At 40.7% G+C, this 23,636-nt stretch overlaps 1 protein-coding gene across 1 annotated transcript in view; it reads left to right on the top strand.

Moving 5' to 3' along the window:
• SLC17A8 (solute carrier family 17 member 8) overlaps positions 1 to 23,636 on the top strand; it is a 45,208-nt gene that overhangs the window by 5,829 nt on the left and 15,743 nt on the right. Inside the window, exons 2-5 of the mRNA XM_020903646.2 lie at positions 5,409 to 5,661; positions 14,165 to 14,283; positions 16,086 to 16,200; positions 17,749 to 17,836. Of these exons, the coding sequence (XP_020759305.2) occupies positions 5,409 to 5,661; positions 14,165 to 14,283; positions 16,086 to 16,200; positions 17,749 to 17,836 (575 nt within the window). The remainder of the gene's footprint in view (positions 1 to 5,408; positions 5,662 to 14,164; positions 14,284 to 16,085; positions 16,201 to 17,748; positions 17,837 to 23,636) is intronic.

Below are 23,636 nucleotides of genomic sequence, written 5' to 3'. Positions count from 1 at the left end.
TGTTAATTCAATAGTAACAACAAAACCAGGAACTGCTTTACATGGTTATGCTTTGAGTTGAAATAATTTTTAAGAATTTTTCACTGTAAATGAAAGTTAGGTATTTTCCAATTGTATAGCTTGTAATATAAACTGTATGAAGGGGTTCTTGATTGTGTAGTTTTCAAAGAGAAGGATTATTGCACAATAGTATGAAGAAAGTAACTTTAAAAATTAGTATTTAAAGCAGAAAATCTTACATGATTAAATGGGAAAGTGTTAAATGGTGTCATTGGATTGAATGTTTTTGTCCAAACAAAAAAATAGATCTTTTTTTAAAGTAAAATATATTATTATTGGAAGGAGAATTTGCTATAAATGAATGAATTGATGTGATATTTAATTTGTGATTTTTAAAATAGACATAGTAAATGCCCTCCTAGGTTTTATAAATGAATTAATAAGCAGTCCTTATGTGCAAGGTAAAATGATTCTTTTAATTTCTTTGATATAAATAAATGTGAGAATAACTTTGATAAAATTTTTATCATTATTTCTAATTATGATGAATGAAAATTTCCCTTGGTATCTGCTTTTAACTTTTCTATCTATGTTTTCTCATAAATTTAAAAACTAGCCCACAGATTCATTCCACTTCTTGTGTTTTGCAATGCACAGGCTCCCGCCAGTGTTAATTTTTCCACTGTATCCCTTTGGTGAGCTTAGCAAGAGAACTGGGTTGGGCACCTTATTACTTTGGTAATTAAAAACAAAAAGTTTCAGTCAGAACTACACTGAATTATCGTGTATAAATGAAAACCTACCCCAGTGACAGCAGGATAAACCAGCTAAACACAGGAAATGATTATAATAACATTTTCTTTTAAGAGTGTTTTATTCCTCTGTCAAGCACTCCCAGGTAATGTTTTCATTTGATTAAAAATGCAAAAGGAAGCACTGTGGCTTAATTGGCATATTCAAGTGATGACAACTATTTAGCTTTATATAAATACTTAGGAGTATTCTTTTTTAACTTTAGCTGCTTTTTAAAATTTAATCACTTTTCTCAATCCTAAGTGCTTATTTTACTATGTTTGATTGAATGATCCACTTGAATATCCTTTTGTTTACCAGATTGGTTTGCTTAGGGATATAACAAAATCAGTAATTTTCAAGTTGTGAGACTTCAACCCCAAATTAAGCTATGTGTCTATTACTCTGAAGAGTTTTCTCAGAATTGGCTCACTGAACAATCAAAAAAAAAAAAAAAAAAAAACCTGCTATCATAGTTCTAGATAGAGAGCACACTAAATAATGCTAGATGTTATCATTGTTGTCGTAATTATAGAATGATTGAGTTTAGAATAAAGCCAAATTCATACCTCGTCTTTCAGTGATCCCTAGAGAGAAATTGGCAGAGGTAGGCATTAGCTGACTGGCAATCTGAACTGATCCTCAACTCTAGTGGTCTTTGAGCAGAGCTCCAGAATTAGGGTTTCTCCAGCAAAGACAGCTTTGCTGGTTTTAACACTTGGTGTTAACCTCAAGTCTATATATATAATGCTTTGCCCAGAACCTGGTATGTAATGGATGTTTCTTCCCCTCGTTGATTTTTACATAAAACCAGTTGACAGGATCCAGTGTAGGAAAAAAGTCATAAAGAAATGTTTTCTGTTTTGTAAGGGGCAGAAACATTGGGGAGTGAAGAATCCTGACTTTCTAACTTAGTAGTCAGTATAAATCATAGATGTCTAATAATGTTTACTACTGAGATCATCATCTAAATGGAATTTTCTGTATGCTTTTGAACTATGGCGTATTCCTTATGGTCAAGGGAGAGGTAAATGCATAGAGAAGTATCTGAAGTTCGCACATGGGGCTGATTACAGCCAGACACTTAGTCTCCCTGGAGAGCAGTCATCGATAAGAAGCAGCTGAGCAATTCATCAGCTAAACGTACATTAATATTTTTGAAATGTAGGAAGAAAGATGATGCGTTCACGTATCGTCCACTATTGGAACAGATAGAAGGCATAGCATTTGGAAATTAATGTCCAGAAACTTATATACAGACTTTTTTCAGCTTAAATGATGAATGTTCTCTAATTGCTTATGTGTAGTAAATGAGAGTAATAAACACTATGTTCCAGGTACCATTAATTCTATTAACAACCCTATGAGGGAGGGCCAGTTATAATCACAGTTTTACAGATGAGAAAACTGAGGCACAGAGAGGTTAAGTAATTTGCCCAAGGCGACACAGCTTGTAAGTGGCAGAGCTGGGTTTCAGACCAGACATTTTGTGCCCATCTTTCTTAATCATTACACTGTGCTACCACTCAAATCAACTGTCTGGTGGTAGAAATTCATTTAATCTTAACCACAGGTCTATAAGATAAGTATCATATTCATTCACGCCAGAAACTCATGGATACCACTGAGGCTGCACATTTATATAGAGTCTTATGATCTGAATAGCTCTTAGATATCAATATGAATGGCAGTAAATGGCATTTATGCTCATCCTAGCAGAATGGACTCATTAAGTGGTTATGAGGATTAATGTGATAAAAATAGTGGGCACATGTTAGGTTCTGCTCTAAATGATCTATGCTGTTGTTGTTTAGTTCCTAGGTCGTGTCCAACTCTCTGTGACCCCACAGATTGCAGCACACTAGGCTCCCCTGTCCATGGGATTCTCCAGACAAGAATACTGGAATAGGTTGCCATGCCCTCCTCCAGGGGATCTTCCCGACCCATGGATCGAACCCATGTCTCTTACATCTCCTGCATTGGCAGGCGGGTTCTTTACCACTAGTGCCACCTGGGAAGAGAGCTCAGAGAGGTTAACTAGGCCACACAGCTAAGTAAATGGAAGAGTGAAAATTCAAACTAAGGGACGCGATGCATAGATTGGATGGAGATTGGAGAAGAGATGCATCCAGGTTGTCACCCAAGTTTTTTTTTCTGAGCAAACAAAGGAACAAAATTGTCTTTACTTGAAATGTGAAAAGCTTCAAGAATTAGCTTTTTTTTTTAGAGGAACTCAGTTTGGATATGTTAGATTTGAGATGCTGATCATGTGTCCACAAAGATGTCAAATAAATCTAGATATGAAAATTGAAATCTGTTAGCATATGCATGGTGTCTAAAGCCCAGAGATGAGTGAGGTCACCTAGAAAGTACAGACAGAAAACAAAAGAGATCTATAAACTGAGCCCTGAGCATCCCAGGTTTACAGGTTGAGGAAGTAACCCATCAGCTTCAGAGACAAAACAGGAGTGTTCAGGGGATTAGGAGGACCACCAAGTGAGCGTGGTATCCATGAAGGAATCAAAGTCGTCAAGGAAGAAAGAATAATCAGTAGTGTCAAGTGCTGCTGACAGGTCAACTAGATGAGGACTGGAAAGAGCCTTTGGGCTGAATCATGTGGACTCGGTTGACTCACTGGAAAAGACCCTGATGCTGGGAAAGACTGAAGGCAGGAGGAGAAGGGGATGACAGAGGATGAGATGGTTGGATGGCATCACTGACTCAATGGACATGGGTTTGAGCAAGCTTCAGGAGTTGGCGATGGACAGGGAAGCCTGGCGTGCTGCAGTCCATGGAGTTACGAAAAGCCAGACACGACTGAGTGACTGAACTGAACTGAACCACATGAAGGGCATTGACAGCCCAAGAAGAGCAGTTTTGGTGGACCAGGTTGGGGGATATACCTGTTTGGAGTGTGTCCAAGAGAGAGTGGGACAAAGGGAAGTGAGACAGTGACTTCTGAGTTTTTCTATAAAAGGGAGGTGAGAAATAGGTAGGTAGCTGAAAGAGAACATGTTTTTATTTTAAATGTTGATGTGCAACAAATAAGGGCATATTTGTAGACAGTAAGAATGTTCTAGTAGAGAGGAGTAAATAATTGATGAAATATGTGGATAGGGATTTCCTTGAGTACATGAGAGGCAATAAGATCTAGTACCCAGGGAAAGAGGTTGGCCTTATCTAGAAGCTTGGAAGACAATCATAGAAGAAAACGTAGAACACATCAGTATACATGCAGGTAGGTTACAGAAGCACATTGGGGAGGTTGATGATGTTCTCTTCTGATTACTTTCATATTCTTGCATATTTATTAAGCTACCATTCTGACCTCATAAATTAAAATTGAAAGTTCCTTTCCTGTTTTATCACTGCACTTCACCTTGATTTCAAGAAAACCTACATCATCCAGCAATCACAACTGTGTACGCATCTTTCTTGCTCTAAGAGCTGAAGGAGATCAGAAGCCGTGTCACTTCTTTCTCCTTCCGTCACACTCAGTACAGGGCCTGATACGCCATAGGCACTCAGTAAACGTTTGATGAGCTGAGTTAAATCCAGTGTTTGCGCTCTCTCAGCTCGGTTGCTCAGTCGTGTCCGACTCTCTGCAACCCCACGCTCTCTCTCCATGTGCTTTAATCTCATGTGCTTGCATCTAAGAAGTTACTAAGATGATCTCTACTATGAATTGGTGGGCAAATTATTCGTGCTTCTACGTAGTCTGTTAGACATTGTATTAGCTATTAGTGAATATGATACTCTTGAAAACATATAAGCTTTGATTATTTTCACAAAGACTCAGACCTTAATCGGGTATCTTCAGAAGGGTTATGATACGTGTGATGATGCAAACAGCTCCTTTTATTATTGACAGATAGTGTCAGTTTGCCCAATTACTTTTTTTTTTTTTTTAAGAAGAGAGTAAATTCACTGTAATGGATGGACTACCATAATCTGAATTTATGGGACTCAATGAGAAATCATGCCCTCTGTTTAAAGAGTGCCAGAGAATCACCTTAGAACCACTTAAGAAAGAACAGATACACAACCAACTGGTTTGTGCTGTGATGGAAAATGTACGTCCTTACCTAGTATTTTCATAAGACTTAGAAAAAGAAGAAAAAAGAATCTGAAAATAAATTGATTTTTTACTGTATATCTTTTATCAGGCTTCAAGTGACATTAAAATTAAAGTCAAACATAATAGTCAGATGGGTCATGCCATGTGGATGAAGTTTATAGATACTCTTTCAGCAGGATATTCAGATATTCAGTAAGGCATATTGTTGAGGATACAAACTCTGGACTTGAACTTGCATCCTATCTCAGAGGACTTAGTTTTTTTGTCTATAAATGGACAAGATAACACTATCTACTTTGTGTAGCTGTTATGAGATTAAAATAAATTAATGTCTATAAGGGTGCAGCAACAATATCCAGAATATCAATAAATCTTAACCACTATAATTTATTTTAGTAATAATGATGATGATGATGCTAAAACATGCAGGATGCATCCTACTCTGGGTTTTCCTTTTTCTTTCTTGGTACAATTTTTCTCGTTGCCTACTACACTTTGTAATCCTGGTCTTTCTTCCCTGCCCATTTGTCCGCTGTAGGAAAATTGATGGGACCCATGAGGAAGAAGGTAACATTGAGCTGAATGAAGAAGGGAGGCCAGTGCAGACGTCCAGGCAGAGGCCCCCACTCTGTGACTGCCACTGCTGTGGGGTCCCCAAGCGCTACATCATTGCTATTATGAGCGGGCTGGGGTTCTGCATCTCCTTTGGGATTCGGTGCAATCTTGGAGTTGCCATTGTGGAAATGGTCAATAACAGCACTGTGTATGTTGATGGAAAACCAAAAATTCAGGTCAGTGTCTGTCTATGTCTATGTCAATGTCTTTTGACAACAACTGTATTAATGTTTTAAATTCTTAAAGTAAAACACATAGGGGACTTCCCTGGTGGTCCAGTGGTTAAGACTCTGCACTTCCACTGCAGAAGATGAGAGTTTGATCCCTGGTCGGGGATCTAAGATCCCCCATGCCACATGGTGCAGCCTAAATAGATAGTAAATTAAAAAAAAACTTTAAAAAACACATAGGATCACAAAGGAAGCCAATTATTTTAAATACAGGTAACAAACTATTGAAGAATTGAATTTGTGATATAGAAACATATGGCTTTCTTTATGAACACATCAGATGACAAAATCTAGCAAAGGGTCTAATAATTTCTGTAATTTTGCTGTTTGAACAGTGAACAGTAGTTTGAGATAATGGCAACAGCCATTGTGGGATATGAGCATATTTACAATTTCCTCTAGTAATAGGATCACAGGTCCTGATAATATGACTGGGGTTTGTTGCCTACATTCATAATTATAGGAAATGCTGCTTTATTAGTTAGTAGCAATAAAGATGCTGACTTTTGCCCATCCAAGTTCATAGATCCACAGGATTCCATCCACAGACTCCAGTTAAGAATCCTGGTAAAAGGATAGAATGAGGTAAGCATCAGAAGAAGGAGGTAACTGGTAAAGTGGGGTTAGGTCGTGGAGAGCCCAGCAAGTCTAAGGGGAGTCAGGCGTGGGCTTTAAGCAGAGAGATGGTACCATCAGATCCATACTCCAGGACAATCGCTGTCCAGCCAGCCATCTCCCGGTGGCTCAGGACCTCAGTGAATAGAAGCACAAGGCCCCATTCAAAGGCTCTCGTGGTCATAAGCAAGCCTATAGTGATGTCACTTAAACAGTACTACTTTCATGAATCACTGAAAAGATGAAATCTGGTTTGTTTCTTAAATGATAAGCCTTGAAAAGTATTGAGATTATGGGAGAATAAAACAAAAACGTATGCCCGGTGGAGACCCAATATATCTGTTTCATTGTGTTGAATGCACACACTGGAGTGACGCGTGTGGAAATCCATCTGTTTGCAGAGAGACTTCTAGCACTGTGTACATGACCTTCCCAAAGTGCCTACTACCCCTTCTCCCCGAGCCCTGGCAACCATAGTTCATTTTCTAAGTCTGTGAGTCTCTTTCTGTTTTATAAGTAAGTTCATTCGTATCTTTTTTTTCAGATTCCATGTATAAGGGATGTCATATTTCTCCTTCTCTGTCTGGTCTGATTTACTTCACTCAGTATGACACTCTCTTGGTCCATCCCTGCTGCTGCATGTAGCATTATTTCATTCTTTTTAATGGCTGAGTAATATTCCATCATGTATATGTACACATGATCTTCATCCATTTCTCTGTTGATGGACATTGAGGTTGCTTCCATGTCTTTTTTTAAAAAATTTATTTTTATTAACTTATTTTACTTTACAACATTGTATTGGTTTTGCCATACACTGACTTGAATCCGCCATGGGTGTACATGTGTTCCCCATCCTGAACCCCCCTCCCACCTCCCTCCCCATCCCATCCCTCTGGGTCATCCCAGTGCACCAGCCCTGAGCACCCTGTCTCATGCATCAAACCTGGACTGGTGATTCGTTTCACATATGATAATATACATGTTTCAATGCCATTCTCTCATATCATCCTGCCCTCGCCCTCTCCCACAGAGTCCAAAAGACTGTTCTATACATCTGTGTCTCTTTTGCTGTCTCACATACAGGGTTATTGTTACCATCTTTCTAAATTCCATATATATGCATTAGTATACTGTATTGGTGTTTTTCTTTCTGGCTTACTTCATTCTGTATAATAGGCTCCAGTTTCATCCATCTCATTAGAACTGATTCAAATGAATTCTTTTTAATGGCTGAGTAATATTCCACTGTGTATATGTACCATAGCTTTCTTATTCATTCGTCTGCTGATGGACATCTAGGTTGCTTCCATGTCCTGGCTATTATAAACAGTGCTGCGAAGAACATTGGGGTACATGTGTCTTTTTCAGATCTGGTTTCCTTGGTGTGTATGTCCAGGAGTGGGATTGCTGGGTCATATGGCAGTTCTATTTCCAGTTTTTTAAGAAATCTCCATACTGTTCTCCACAGTGGCTGTACTAGTTTGCATTCCCACCAACAGTGTAAGAGGGTTCCCTTTTCTCCACACCCTCTCCAGCATTTATTGCTTGTAGACTTTTGGATAGCAGCCATCCGGACTGGCGTGTAATGGTACCTCACTGTGGTTTTGATTTGCATTTCTCTGATAATGAGTGATGTTGAGCATCTTTTCATGTGTTTGTTAGCCATCTGTATGTCTCCTTTGGAGAAACGTCTGTTTAGTTCTTCGGCCCACTTTTTGATTGGGTCGTTTATTCCATGTCTTGGCTGGGGCTCCCGTGGTGGCTCAGATGGTAAAGAATCTGCCTGCAGTGCGGGAGACCTGGGTTAAATACCTGGGTTGGGAAGGTCCCCTGCAGGAGGGCATGGTAACCCACTCCAGTATTCTTGCCTGGAGATCCCCCATGGACAAAGGAGCCTGGTGGGTGACAGTCCATGTGGTTGCAAAGAGTTGGACACGACTGAGTGACTAAGCGCGCGCACACACACACACACACACACACACGCACAGATGCGCACGCGCACACACACGCGCACACACACGCACACATGCGTGCACACGCACGTGCATGCGCACACACGTATTGCCTATTGTAAACTGCTGCCGTGAACATTGGGGTGTATGTATCCTTTCAGATCATGTTTTTCTCCACATATATGCCCAGGAGTAGGATTGCAGGGTCATAAGGTAGCTCTATGTTTAGTTTGTTAAGAAACCTCCATATTGTTCTCCATAATGGCTATACCAATTTACATTCCCACCAACAGTGCAGGAGGGTTCCTTTCTTGCAGAGAAACTTCTCACAGTTTGCCAGTCCCTACCCATGTTTGGGAAAACATTTAGATCAGAGTTTCCCAAACTGGTGTCTGGACACCACTGTTCTATAGGCTGTGCTTTAAAGAAGGATCATATGAACTAGGAACCTTTACTGTGCTGCGTCCTGTGAGAGTCTCCAAGAGGGGGCTGTGGTGTGCATTATTTCCTGGGCTTAACTGCAGAATGCTTTCCTTCATGCTGTGTCTATCAGCATTACCTGGAACAGTTTCTGCCAAATACTGGTTAGTGAAAATTTAATTTCTGTTCATTAAAAAGAAGTCTTTAGTTGGCCTGCAGATTCCCCCACCCTTTTTCTTTTTTAACTAAGAGATTATTCTACCAGAAGAAAAGGGTACCATGGAGATTCTTCTAACCATTCTCTTTTTTATGCCAGAGTTGAATCTGTTTTTAAAAGGATATCCTGGTTGTTTATTTTGGGGAGAGGGTCAGGGAGGGCAGTAGAGGTGTAAAAGGGATGTCATACATTTTAAAAATAAAGAATGATGGACATTAATGAGGTTTCAGATGTGTATCACATGCATTCTGGCAGCCTTTTGTGAGGAAAGGCAGCTAATTAAACTTGTCTGCTAAGGCCTGGATCAAAATGAGATGCTGGTTTGCATTTGTTTGTTGCATGAAAGGATAGGCCTAGGTCAACAGAATTTGCTTTGAGGCAAATGGAAAAGGCATTTTGATAAACTTAAGGAACAATGCTGTGTGTGCACTCTAGTTTCTATGGTTTTGCCCTCTGGAGTCTTAGAGAAACTGATTAAGATCTAAAATATGCTTTATATCATTTTCTCTGGACTCATAAGTAAGAGTTTAGTAGCATTTCAGAAGTTCCAATTTATAGCAGGCCATTTCTCTCTTATTCAAACAGAACAAAGCTTACATATCATCTGAGCATGTCCAAACCAATGACAAAGATTTCACTAATTGTACTAAGAAAGCCTCTCAATGGCTGGTAATTTTGTTTGGTTGGCTTTATGGGAGAAAAACTAGGTATTTTGCACTGAGACATTTTAAAATCTTCATTTTCAATAGAGGGAGAAAAGTTAGTGGTGTGAATAGGTGTGTGTGCTCAGTTGCACAGTCATGTCTGACTATTTGCAGCCCCATACACTGTATAGCCTGCCAGGCTCCTCTGTCCATGGAAATTTCCAGGCAAGAATATTGGAGTGGGTTCCATTTCCTACTCCAGGTATAAATAGGTAGGCCTTGCAAATAACTGACATATATTCTGCTAGTCGTATAAATGGTAGCTTCAGTTGATATGTGAATCATAATCATTTTTTAGTTTAATAATTATGAGTTTTAAGACATGTGAATCACTTAGCACAATGTCTGGCATGTGGTAAACAATAAATGACTGAAGTCTGAGAAACTTGGAGGTTAGTTCTCACTACCCTCAGGGAAAATCCAACCTCCTGTAGGTTAAGAAGAATCGGGCTTTGGAATCTGCCGGACCTGGTTTCAAACTTGACTCTGTTGTTTATTAGCTCTGGGACTTTGAGCAAGTTGCCCTTCTGTCCTGGTCAGGGACTGCCAGTTGCAAAGAACAGAAATGGGAGCCAGCTCAAGTTAAAAAGGACATGACTGTAGGGCTCTAGGGGATCTCAGGAAGGTGAAGGCTGGGAAGCTGCTTTGCACGCTTGTGCAGTCTGTGCCCCAGACGAGGGCGTCAGCCTGAGGTGGGGCTGAGATCCAGGGGGTGCAGCACTGTGGGCAGGAGGGGGAGTCAGGAGGGGCAGAGGGAGCCGGACCTCACGGGAACTAGGAATTCCTCAGCTTACTCTCCGACTTGCTGGCCTTTCAGGGTCTTACATCTGCTTCTCTCTGAGCTGGCTCCATTCTCCCAGGTCTCTCCATGGACTGCTTTTGTTTTTTCAAACAAATCTCACTGCTCTCCAAAGCAGAAGTCCCTCAAGCCGTTGCCTTGCTGGGGGGCTGGCTTACCTGGCCCTGACTCCAGTGGAGCTTGCTTCAAGTGTGCAGTATTGTCTCACTAGAATCTCTGGCTTCAGATTAGAGAGATAGAAAGAGAAAGAAGAGAGAGAGAGAGACAGACAGGCAGGCTGAGTCCAGCCTACACGTTGGCTCCCTCTATTCAGGTGTCCATCCGCAGTCACAGGGGAGAGGCCCTTGGCACTGAGGAGAGGAGGAGAATCCTCTTAGAAGGAAATGTGAGCAGGGAGGTAGGAACTGGCATTTCTAGAGATTCTTTACTAAGTCTCCTTGCTGTATTGTGAAATGAGAATAAAAGGCCTGATTTGCAGATCAAATGAGATAATCTGGTACCAATATATTAAACACCTCTATTACTTTCCTATGGCTGCTATAAAAAATGACCAAGAACATGTGGCTTAAAAACAATGGGAACATAGTCTCTTATAGTCAGGGAGGCTAGAAACCAACTTGACTTTGGAGGGAGCCACACTCCCTCCAAAGGCTCCAGGGGAGAATCCGTCTTTGCCTTTGGCAGCTTTGGCGGCTCCAAGCATTCCTTGGCTTGTAGCAGCATCACTCTAGTCTCTGCCTCCATCTTCACATTGCCTTCTTTCCTCTTATGTCTCAAGTCTCCCCCTGCCTTTCTCTTACAAGGACACATCATCAGATTTAGGGCCCAGTTGGATAATCCAGAAAAACTCACCTTGAGATCCTTGACTTTATCACATCAGCAAAACCCTTTTCTCAAATGAGACAGCATCTATAGATTCTGAGGGTTTTGTGCATATATCTTTGGGGACCATTTTTTTAGCCTAATACCGTCTCTGACATAGCACCTGGCTTATTTTAAGAATTCATACATAGGACCATTATTATTCTCATGGACTCAATGATAGTGAAAGTCAGTTCTCGGCAGGCACAAGTACTTTCCTGTAGGTAACTTTGTCCACATGGAAAGAAGCACCATTCTCTCAGAGGGAAGGACATGAGCAAGGGACCGTGTGATTGACAGTTAGTTGTTGAACGAAGTGGCTCCCTCGGTCTTGGATCCTTGGTTTCTTGGGGGCATTCTGTGACTCATGGCAGGGAAGTCTAGTCTCTACTTCTTAGTGAGAAAGTCAAGTCTCCACAGCAATGGAAAGAATATAGTTTTTTGGTATGAGGTCTTGGTCCTGGTTTTCTTTACAACTGGTTCTTTGACTTGGGGCAAGTAAATTAATCTCAATTTCCTCTTCTATAGAAAATGACGTAATTAACTCCCGGTATTGTAAAGAGGAAAAACATGGAAAGTGACTTAAAGTCATGTCCTTCTTCGGCTCAGTGCTTCCATCTCCCTTTGAGTAAAAGTCAAGGACCTTATGGTGACAGAAGGCCCTTCATCACTTGAATCTCTCCTATTTTAATGCCTGTTATTCTCTTCCTCACCCGTCACCCTCCAACTCCTCTGACATCTGGCTGTTCGTCTAACACACAAGTGTATCCTTATCTCAGGGCCTTTGCACTCGCTATTCCTTTGTCTAGAGAGCAATTTCTTCCGATAAGGAGAAGCATCACTTGCTACCTTTCTTCCTTTAGGAGTTCGCTCAGAAGTCATTTCTTCAGTGAAAGCTTCCCTGACCACTCTATGTAAAATATCTCCCTACTTCACTCCTACCCAACATTTTCTATCCCCTTCTCGGTTCACATTTCTTTCTTCCTCACTGATTGCCGTCTAACACGGTATATACCTGTACACTTCCTGCCATCCCCACTGACATCTTTGTGAAAACAGCAATCACAGTTGTTCACTGCTCTGTGCCCAGTAATGTGTGGCACGTAGTGGCATAAAATAAGAATTTGGTGAAGTGATTTGAATAAATGATGGTTAGTTTCATTTTACTTTTGAGCCTCAACTTCCTTGTCTGCAAAATGGGAATGACAGTGCAGAACACGGGCCAATATTACCTGCACTGTGATCTCCTAGAAGGCAAAGGCAATGCTTGAGTTTGTATTTATACGATCACCTGACCTGGTGCACAGGAAGCAGAAGGTGCATATTGAATAAACGAGCAAATAAGTACACGACAGTTTGTGATCGGAAAACAAAATGTGATGAAAGTTCATAAAAGGTTCTATGTTGATAATTAAGAACTCTTACTCCATAACAGGAACATCTTGGATTTTGATACCAATGCTTTACAAAGCCATTCATTCATTTGGCAAATCTTTACTTGCATCTTCTATGTTGTAGACAGTTGTTTTAGGTATAGAGGTTATAAAGTCAAAAGGACACGGCTGCCACCTTAGAGTCACCTGCCACCTCAGTGGGAAGTGGACGCGTGACAGGCTAGTTTGAGAACAGGGTGGGTGCCATGACTGCAAGAACTTGGTCTGTGGACCAAGGCCTAGGAAAAGTGAGCCCTTCAATTCAGGGCAGCTGAAGAGCTTCCTCAGAGGAGGGAGATTTGTAAGGAATCTGGAAAGGGTGAGTTTCTTTGCTGGGAAAGAAAGTGAGGAAGGCTTCGACGGTCTGAGAGTTGTGTAAGGGGTTTTTTTTGCCATTGTCATCATCATAACGACAACAATAGCTGCTAACATTTGCTGAGTCTACACTGTGCTCCAGGCATTATCCTAAGGTGTTAAATGCAAAAATCTCTAAGCAGAGCAATAACCTACTAGAAATATTCATGGCATTTATCCCCAGACATCCTATGGGTAGGTAGGTTTTATTATCTTCATAAAGAAATGAGAGGCATGACTGTCATTCCCTTGGTGCTCTGACTAAACTGGTACCTAAATAACCCAGTAAACCTAGAATTTACCTTTTGTTTTCTTTACAAGTTGTTTCATTTTCTTCTTAGCCTTCATCATTCTGTTTTAACTTGTTCACGGTCGCTCCTTTCTCTCACTAGGCGTTGAGCTCAGTGACAACAAGGAGTTTGCTGTGACCCTGCTGCCGTTGAGGCCCCCCATCAATATTTGCTGAATATCTCTTCACTGTTCGCCTGAAACTATTACAGCATTGATAATCTGCTATACCCCAATGCAAATTAAAAAATGAAAAAGATATTTGCTGAATTTAAAGGAGGGAAAGAGGGTCTTCCCTGGTGGTCCAGTGGCTAAAACTCCACAATCCCAATGCAGGGGGCCAGGGTTCAATCCCTGGTCAGGGTACTAGATCCCACATGCTGCAACTGAGAGTTCATGTGGGTGATGGCAAGTCGCTGCGATTGTGTCCAACTCTGAGACACTATAGACTATAGCCCACCAGGCTCCTCTGTCCATGGGGTTCTCTAGGTAAGAGTACTGGAGTGGGTTGCCATGCCCTCCTCCAGGGATCTTCCTGACCCAGGGATTGAACTCGTGTCTCATGTCTCTGGCATTGGCAGGCGGGTTCTTTACCACTTGCATGCTACGATGAAGGATCCTGAAGGTTGCAACTAAGATTCAGTGCAGCCAAATGAATAAATGCTTTAAAAATTTTTTTGAAAAAGAAAAAAAAAAAAGGAGGGAAAGACAGACTTTGTAGGGTTATTATATAGGACCATCAGTGAATGATGACAGGCAAGTGTTTTCTTACAAACCAAGTGTATCTGATTTCTCATTTCCAGACAGCACAATTTAACTGGGACCCAGAGACGGTGGGCCTTATCCATGGATCTTTTTTCTGGGGTTATATTGTGACACAAATTCCAGGTGGTTTCATTTCAAATAAATTTGCTGCGAACAGGTAAGATAAATTCATTTAACATGAGTGCTACACAGATCATAATGTGGCTTTGTATGCTTTTATCAGTTCTGCACAATTGGCTCTCAATTTAGGGGTGCAGAGTGAAAGATAGAAGTCATTCCTAAAGACATGATTCACAGACATTGACCTTATATGATCCTGTTCTTAAGAATCTCTTTTTGTTTACTTTTTTGTTTAATTTAATCTATCTGGCAATTCTTTATCTGATTATGTAGTTTTAAAAAAATCAACTGCACCTGAGTCAGGAGAAACAGTTTCTGGACCCTAAGTAACTCACTTGGTAACCTCTACTGAGTTCCTCTTTTCCCCTGGACGTCCATTTCCTCATCTGTGAAATGAAACATGGATTAGATTGTGTTTGAGTTCCCTTTGAGCAATGACTTTCTGTGATGCTGTTTACTATGCTGATATTGTCCTGTACTATACTGGTTTTGTCATGTGAGTAGGAGGGGGCTTGTCTCTAGACTGTAAGATGTCTTTCATACTCTTGAGATTCTATAGGAGGTGTTTGAGCAAGTAAAAGTAGGTCCAGGAAAAAATGAGCTGCCTCAAGGAGTAGTAGTTCTCTGTTACTAAAGGTATTTAAGCAAAAGGTGATGGCCACTTGGGAGATATGTAATACATATATGTACTAGAAAAGGAGTGTACTAAAAGTGTACTAATTATTTCCAGGTCATTTCTCATTGTAATTGACCTAACATATATGGATTTTGTGAAGTGTACATTTTATAAAGCAGTATTTTTCAAACTCTAAAAACAGAACTCATTAGATGGTAATAAATCAATAGTGATTTACCAATATCTATTTTCTAAAAAGAGAGAAAAATAGAAGGAAAGATAATCAAATAGAATAGAAAATATCTTAGCTCATTGCACATTTTAGAATCAAATTTTGGAAATTGTTTTGGTTACATTTGTGTGTATAAGTGTGTGTTGGGTTGCAATATAAAATTTATTTTGTTTTATGGATCAAGGAAAAAAGTCTGAAAGTCATATCCATATGTAAAGTAATTTCTATGAGCATGACTCATATTTTACTTATGTTCTTATCTAATTTGTGTCCTTTATTTATTGTCACTTGCCTGTTGTATTCTTCTTAAAAAGTGATAAAATACTGGTTCCTATGGTCTTTGAAGTCACTATTCATACTTCTGCCCTAAGAAGAAATAGCATATAATAAGATTTTCCAGAATAAAAAAAATCTGAAGCATCATTAGCATCTGTGAGAAAGAAATAAAATGATGCCCGCTCTCTTTCCCTGGAACACTCCTGTCCAGGCAAAGAGGGGACACACGGTACTTGGCAGAAAGCTGGGGGGCTGAGACAGGTGCCCGGTCTGGTTCCAGGACACAGCACACTTCTCAGATAGCTTGTAGCCCCATCTGCTAACATGAGGGCAGAGCTGGAAAGCAGGAGATACAACCCAAATGTGCAGAAGTTATGAGGTGGTAGTCAGAATGGATCATTCAGGTAGAATCGAGAACAATGATGGGTCTCCAGTGAGTTTACCTTGTGCCAGTCAGTCTCCAGCTTCTGGATCTTATCTAGACAGGACACGCCTGTACTGCCCCAAACCTTCCCATGATTGGCCCAAGGACTGGAGATCGGGAATCAAAGCAGCCTGACAGCCTAGCAAGGCACACAGCAGACCCTAACACATCTATTTCTCTGTTAATTTATACAGTGACCTTCCATGAACAGGTAGGTTTGTTCCTGATGTTTAACTAATGTGCCATATCCATGGTGGGGCCTGCCCAGTAGCACAGTGTTTTGGTCCTCAGGGTCTTTGGAGCTGCCGTCTTCCTAACATCGACCTTGAACATGCTCATTCCATCTGCAGCCAGAGCGCATTACGGCTGTGTCATGGGTGTCAGGATTTTACAAGGTTTAGTGGAGGTAAGAGACTCTTTTCTTAACAAATTTTGATATTGTTGGAGACAACACGATCCTTTAGAAATTTTAATTTTTGAAGAAAACCTCCTTTATCAGTTTTCCTATCTCCCATCTTTCTTGTCTGGCTATCTGAACTTTCTGGTTATGATTATAATTATGAATACTTTAATTAAAATTCCATGTGTGATTCCAAATTTATACACAATGAAGGATCATTTCACAGAGTGCAGAATTTCAGATGAGCCAGGAGTGATCTTAGAGGTAATTTAATCCAACCGCTTCCGCTTAATAAATTTTGAAACTGAAGCCCAAAGCCTTCAGTTGACATAACCAGGGCTCTTTCCACTAAAAAAATTTAAGTGGATTTATTAATAAGTCTGTAAATTTCCAGGGGTGTAGTCTTACACAGAGACTTAACTTGATGAAGTGGGTAGCATAATATAGAGCCAGAAGGTAAATATTTTGTACTCTGCTGGCCATACTGTGGTCTGTTGCAACTTCTCAACTCTGCCATTGTTTACAAAAGCAGCCAGAAATATATGTAAATGTGTGGGCATGGCTACTTGACAGTGAAACTTTTTGGACACTGATATTTTTTATTTCATATGATTTTTACATGCCAGGAAATGCAATTCTTTAAAAAATTTTTTCCTGGTCACTTAAACATTTAAAAACCATTCTTTGCTTGAGGGCTGGAGAAAAACAGAGGGTGGGCCACATCAGGCCATAATTTGCCCCCACCTGATGTAGAGAAATGCTTCCCAAACTCAGTCATTCACCTCTAACCGTTGTCACTTTTGTCATATTCACACTATGATTCATACTGTTACTTGCCTATAGTTTTTCCCTGGTCAATTTACTTAAAAACAAAACAAAATAGAACCTCTTCATAAGCAACAATATTTTTTATATCATGGGTTTAATGTGCTAGTTATGTTTTTCTAAAGCATATTAGAATATATATGTAACAATGATAATAAAAAAATGTAGGTGGTTTTAGTACTTGAAATCTAATTCTTATCCCACTGGAGGGACATATACCACACTTTGGAAAATACTAACACAGTAGAAAGAACATGATATTAGCAGCCCTGAAGACTAGAATCTAGTCACCTAATGGCTGGCAGCCTCAGGTTCCATATCTTTAAATGAGAGGATGGGTCAGCTGATTGTGGAAATCCATTTCCACACTGATATTAAATAATAATATGAAATATGAAGACCCCCTTCCCCATTCCCCACCTTGCTTACATCTGAACTTGTATTTGAATTTTAGCATCTGTGCTGTGAGTCAAAATAACTGACACATGTTATTTAGTTTCTATAAGTTGGGCTTTTATATTGCGATGTTAGAGAGGCAAAGTCCAATTTTAAACACAAAAAGAAACTGGAGTCAAATCAAATCATCCATTTTTTAAAAAATTTTTTTTTATTAGTTGGAGACTAATTACTTTACAATATTGTAGTGGTTTTTGTCATACACTGACATGAATCAGCCATGGATTTACATGTATTCCCCATCAAATCATCCATTTTGAACTGTCTTGCCAGGGTGTGACATACCCAGCATGTCACGGGATGTGGAGTAAGTGGGCACCACCTCTGGAGAGAAGCAGACTGGCTACAATCTCCTTTTGTGGTGAGTGTATTGGAATAATAGCAAGTTTCATATAGGAATGCTTTCTGCTTTAGATGAAGACCCTGCTAAATAGAATTAATTTTTTCACATAACAAAAGTCCAAAGGTGAATGGTTGGTTGCTAGTGTTGATTCTGCTGGTCTGTAATCTATCCAGGGCCTGTGCCTGTTCTGACTTTCTACTCCACTATCCTGAGAGTGATAACTTTTTGCATTCATGCGTATTCCTCATGTTTGCAAAATGGCTGCCACAATTCCAGGCATTAAGTCCACTTAAAGGCAGAAAGAAGAGGGGATGGATGTCCTAACCAACTCTATTCCTTTCATCAGGAAAGAAAAAGCCTTCCCAATTCCCCTAGCAGGCTTCCATTTTTATCTGCTTGGTCCTAACTGTTTCATAGGCTTTACTAACTGCAGAGAAAGCTGGGAAAGCCAGTGCCTAGCTTTTCTAACATCTTTAATAGAGAAAAGTAAGAAAAAAGTCATTGGAAGTAGTTGTAGAATTAGCCAACAAATATTTCCCAAAGTTGAAAGTAGAAGATGTAGAATAGTCAAGGCCCCAGTCCTCTTCTTTTTACAAATGGAGAAATTAAAACTAAAATTTTAAATCTCATTTCATTGAACTAAAGCAGAAGTCCAGTGACTTGCTCAAGATCACATTGCTACCAAAGAATGGAGCAGGAGCTAGAATGTTGGATTCTTGATTCAGAGCTTTCCTCACCACACACTACTTTGTACACACTATCATCAGTTCAGTTCAGTTCAGTTCAGTCGCTCAGTCGTGTCCGATTCTTTGCAACCCCATGGACTGCAGCACACCAGGCCTCCCTGTCCATGTCCTCCCATCACCAACATCCAGAGCCTACTCAAACTCATGTCCATCACATCGGTGATGCCATCCAACCATCTCATCCTCTGTCATCCCCTTTTCCTCCTGACTTCAATCTTTCCCAGCATCAGGGTCTTTTCAAATGAGTCAGTTCTTTGCATCAGGTGGCCAAAGTATTGGAGTTTCAGCTTCAGCATCAGTCCTTCCAACAAATATTCAGGACTGATCTTCAGGATGGCCTGGTTGGATCTCCTTGCAGTCCAAGGGACTCTCAAGAGTCTTCTCCAGCACCACAGTTCAAAAGCATCAATATTTCAGTGCTTAGCTTTCCTTATAGTCCACCTCTCACATCCATACATGACTACTGGAAAAACCATAGCTTTGACTAGACAGACCTTTGTTGGTAAAGTAATGTCTCTGCCTTTTAATATGCTGTCTAGGTTGGTCATGAGACTTCCCTCGTGGCTCAGATGGTAAAGCAGTAAAGCCTACAATGCGGGAGAGCTGGGTTCAATCCCTGGGATGGGAAGATCTCCTGGAGAAGGAAATGGCAACCCACTCTAGTACTTTTGCCTGGAAAATTCTATGGACGGAGGAGCCTGGTAGGCCCCAGTCCATGGGGTTGCAAAGAGTCAGACACGACTGAGAGACTTTTCACTTTTTCACAGGTTGGTCATAGCTTTTCTTCCAAGGAGCAAGCGTCTTTTAGTTTCATGGCTGAAGTCACCATCTGCAGTGATTTGTCACAAAGACCATTTAATCAACTTTTGCTATTATCTTCCAGGAAAAAAAATGAAGAGGACATCATCCATTTTACCCCAAAGCAAATTAATAGCCCTTAAGTACTGATGTGACTTTAACTCCTGAGTCTCCAAATTTCACCTTGCTAAGGTTGCCTCATTTCAAGCCATGCCTTTGGGACTGGCCCCTCTATGAATCTCTGAGAGTAATCAGTGTTCAGAAGACTCTACTAGGTACCCATCAACATTTGAACAAGAATAGCATGTGCTGCCACCAATATTTTCAAATATTTTTTTTAATGGGGGAAGAGGCCCAAGAAGACAAAAGTGACTTAGGCCACAAAAGTTAGCAATGGGCCCACACAGAATTAGGATCGAATTTAGGTCTGCTTAGATTTTCAAGCTAGCATATCTTTCCTAACACAAGCTAACCTGTACATTTTGGCTAAGGAGGAAGCTTTACTTCTCTAAATAAATTTATTTATTTTTCCCTCTTCTTCTTTGGGGCTTCCCTGGTAGCTCAGACATTAAAGAATCTGCCTGCAATGCAGGGACCTGTGTTCGATCCCTGGGTCGGGAAAATCCCCTGGAGAAGGAAATGGCAACCCACTCCAGTATTCTTGCCTGGAGAATTCCATGGACAGAGGAGCGTGGTGGGTCACAAAGAGTTGAACACAGTTGGGTGACTGACACTTTCACTTTCTCTTCTTTACCTGCACAACCAGTAGTAGTGTTAGCAGCAGCAGCAGTAGTAATAAAGGATCCCAGGGAATTTGGTGTGAAACATTCACCCACGTGCCTATTTTGTGTCTCATTTAGAAATGCACACACAGCTGAGATGCCTTTACATCTTCAGTCTCCCCCATCCTTAGGAACCATTTTTGTCCTTTTACTTGCAGTTCAAGATCAACTCCACCTCCCCTAATGATCTTATACCAACTCTAGAAGAATGTAAGATTCTGCCCCAGCTGACCTTGACCTATTTTCTTCAGAAAATTTACTTATAAGGCCTTTTATTTTGATTTGCCAGCAAACAAGAACAACCAGCAGGCACTCCCCATTCTTCGTGTTTTTATAGCCCTAAAATGGCTAGTTTAAGAAATGACTTGACTCTCAAGGAAAGTTACCTGATCAAGGTCACAGGCTTTATTGTATTTCCCAGCTAAGGTGTGGCCTTGGTTTCAAAGAAGAGCACAGCAAAAATGTCATTAGAAGTAAACCCAGGCTTGGGGATAAATGATTCTTACACTTAAAAAATATTGCAGTTGGAAGAGTCTTTAGAAAACATCTAGTCACATTCATTGTTTTATTTTTTTAATTAATTTTGATTTTTTAAGAAATAAAACTGGCTTTATTCAAAGACATAGCTTTTTGGTTTTGTTTGCCCCTAGTTTTATTGAGATGGAAGAGATGTACAGCACTGTTTACAGTTCAGGTGTTCAATGTAATGATTTGACTTACATACATCATGAAATATTTGTCACAATAGGTTTAGTGAATGTCATCATCGCACACAGATACAACATCAAAGAAACAGGCAAAAAGTCTTTTTCCTTGTGATGAGAACTCTTAGGATTTACTGTCTTACCAATTTTCATTTACAACATATATCAGTGTTAGTTATCTTTATTATGTTGTCTGATACACCCCTGGTACTTACTTATACCTGTCAATTTGTACTTTTTGATTGCCTTCATGTGATTTCCCCTCTACCCACCCCTGCCTCTGATAGCCACAAATCTGAATTCTTTTTCTAACTCCATTGTTATATAGTAGAGGAGACTGATGCTCAAGGAGGGGCAAAAAAGACATAAACTCTCATGAAAAGTGAGGACAGCACTGGGTACTCTCTCATCCCAGGTCAGCTACTCCTCTCTGCCGATGCCATTCAGTAAGCACCCTCCTCTTCCTGCGTGGTGCCCACACAGAGGGGTCAAGGTGCGGTTAGGGCAATATGGGTGGAGAGCCCTGCTGGGGTGTGCTCAGGACCTGTGGGTGTGATAGGAGATCACATTCAGCCACGTTTGGAAGGATGAGAAAGAGTTGTCTAAAAGACAGGAAAGGATAATTTCAGGCTGTAAAATTTCCTCAGTGGAAGAATGCTTCTTGCTATGAGGAATTATTGGCTATTGTTGAATGGAAGAAGCAGGACTGAATTATTACACAGTTAAGGTTAAAGGCTTTGGATTCCTGCAGACCTGGATTCTGGTCACTCACACCCATGTGACCTCAGGAAATTTACCTCCCATCCCAAGCATTCTTGTAAAATGGGGATGACACCAGTACCAATGTTACCAGGTTGAAAAAAAAAGGTTAAATAAAACCAGGAATCCAGAGTCCTCGGCACAATACTAGAAATCACACAGAAAGCACTCAATGAACCTTATATTAATAGATGGTTATCCCCTGACCCTCCCCGTTTGCATCATCTAAACTTGAGCTCCCACCTCCCACTCCCAGGGTATTTGCTCCGGGAAAGGAGACCACCTTCTCCACACTCACAGAGGAATCAGGTCTGTAGCTTTTCTTTAGAGATGATGTGTCCTGGAACCTCTGCCTTATCGGTCTGAGGAAGTCTGAGGTTAAAAAATTAGAAGTGCTCTTTCTTTCTGTTCACAGTAGCAGCATAAATGGTTGATGTTTGAAAGTGCAAGTGCTAGTCCCTCAGTCGTGTCTGACTCTGCAACCCCGTGGACTGTAGCCCACCAGGCTCCTCTGTCCATGGAATTCTCCAGGCAAGAATACTGGAGTGGGGTGCCATTCCTTTCTCCAGGGGATCTTCCTGACCCAGGGATCAAACCCAGGTCTCTCATATTGCAGGCAGATTCTTTTCTACTAGCGCCACCTGGGAAGCTCTAAAAAGCAGCCCTCTTGGCTTGGCTCCATTGGGACTCGAGGCCAGGACCTTCTGTGTGTAAAGCAGATGTGATAACCACTGTGCTAGTTGGCATCTATGTTACACTTAATTAGAGCACCTTCATGTAATAAGTTATTTGCTCCTCAAAACAACCTGGTAAGACAGAGATTTCACTTCCATCTGAAGAAAATGACTTGGAGGAATTGAAAGACTTCCTCAGGGGTCCTGATGTTCAGATCCAGGATTCCAGGTCAGGCCAGCTGGGCCCAACTTGGAAACATGGGATTTAATTTCTTTGTCTGGAAGCTCTTCAAGTTCCTGTTTCCTGAAGATCTTCCTTAGCACTGGTTTATGGGATACAGCATTTCTTTTTGCTGCTCACTTGTGCTGAAGCAAGAATTCTTTCCACTCATACCCAGAGGGAATTTCATATAGTAATTTTTTTGATTCAGTTAATATTTATTGGGAGTTTGCAGCGCTCATGTCTCTCCACCAGATATCATAGAGCTTCCGGAGATAGTGGAGGTGAGGTCACTGCCTCTAGCCCTTGTTATCTTGTCTAGACAAGATAAACATCCACACACAGGTAAGTATTTACAAGGTTAGGTATTTCAAAGTAAGAAACTAAAAATGTACCCATTTAGGAGGCGGATGAAGGCAGTAGCTATCCTGGTCATCCTGCCATCCTGAAATTTAACAGTTTTCTGGTATTAAAAAAAAAAATTGAGATGCTAAAAAGCATAATTCTTTCATAGTTTGAAGTTCCTCATTTAAAGGCCTAGGTGAATTATATATCAATATAATTATATCTCAATAAAACTGAGAGAAAAAAAATTTTTTTTAAAATAAAGACCTAGGTGATATCCTTCTGAATTGTGAACCCTGAGAGATACTTACATAAATGCCTTCACTTTCTTTCTTTCTTTTTAATGGTCTGGCTATTGATTTACTTATTGGCTGATGTGGGATGTTAGTTTCCTGATTCGGGATTGAACCCATGCCCCCTGCAATGGAAGCACGGAGTCTTAACCACTGGACCACTAGGGCAGTCCCTGTGCCTTCACTTTCTGTCTTCAGCACCCAATATTGTGCCTGACTGAATTTTTCAGAGTTGTCACATTTTTCTTATTGTTTTCATTCCATTTTCTTGTTATTCCAAATCAAGGTGCCTGAGCCATCTCTGTCTAACCCTTCCATGGGGTCCGGATGAAGTTAAAGGGTATCCTGGAGACCTTTCTCTCCTGGAGGCCTATTTTTAGGCACGGTGGGAGTGGGCCAGCTCCGCTGCACAGAGGCATCCTCACTCGCACTCGGTGTGACTGCTTCACACTGAGCACCCTGAAGATTGCAGTCTTCAGGTTGACTGCTGAACTCTG

Source organism: Odocoileus virginianus, chromosome 23 (genome assembly GCF_023699985.2).
Source record: "Odocoileus virginianus isolate 20LAN1187 ecotype Illinois chromosome 23, Ovbor_1.2, whole genome shotgun sequence".
Classification (NCBI taxonomy): Eukaryota; Metazoa; Chordata; class Mammalia; order Artiodactyla; family Cervidae; genus Odocoileus; species Odocoileus virginianus.
This window is presented reverse-complemented; position numbering and strand designations above follow the sequence as displayed.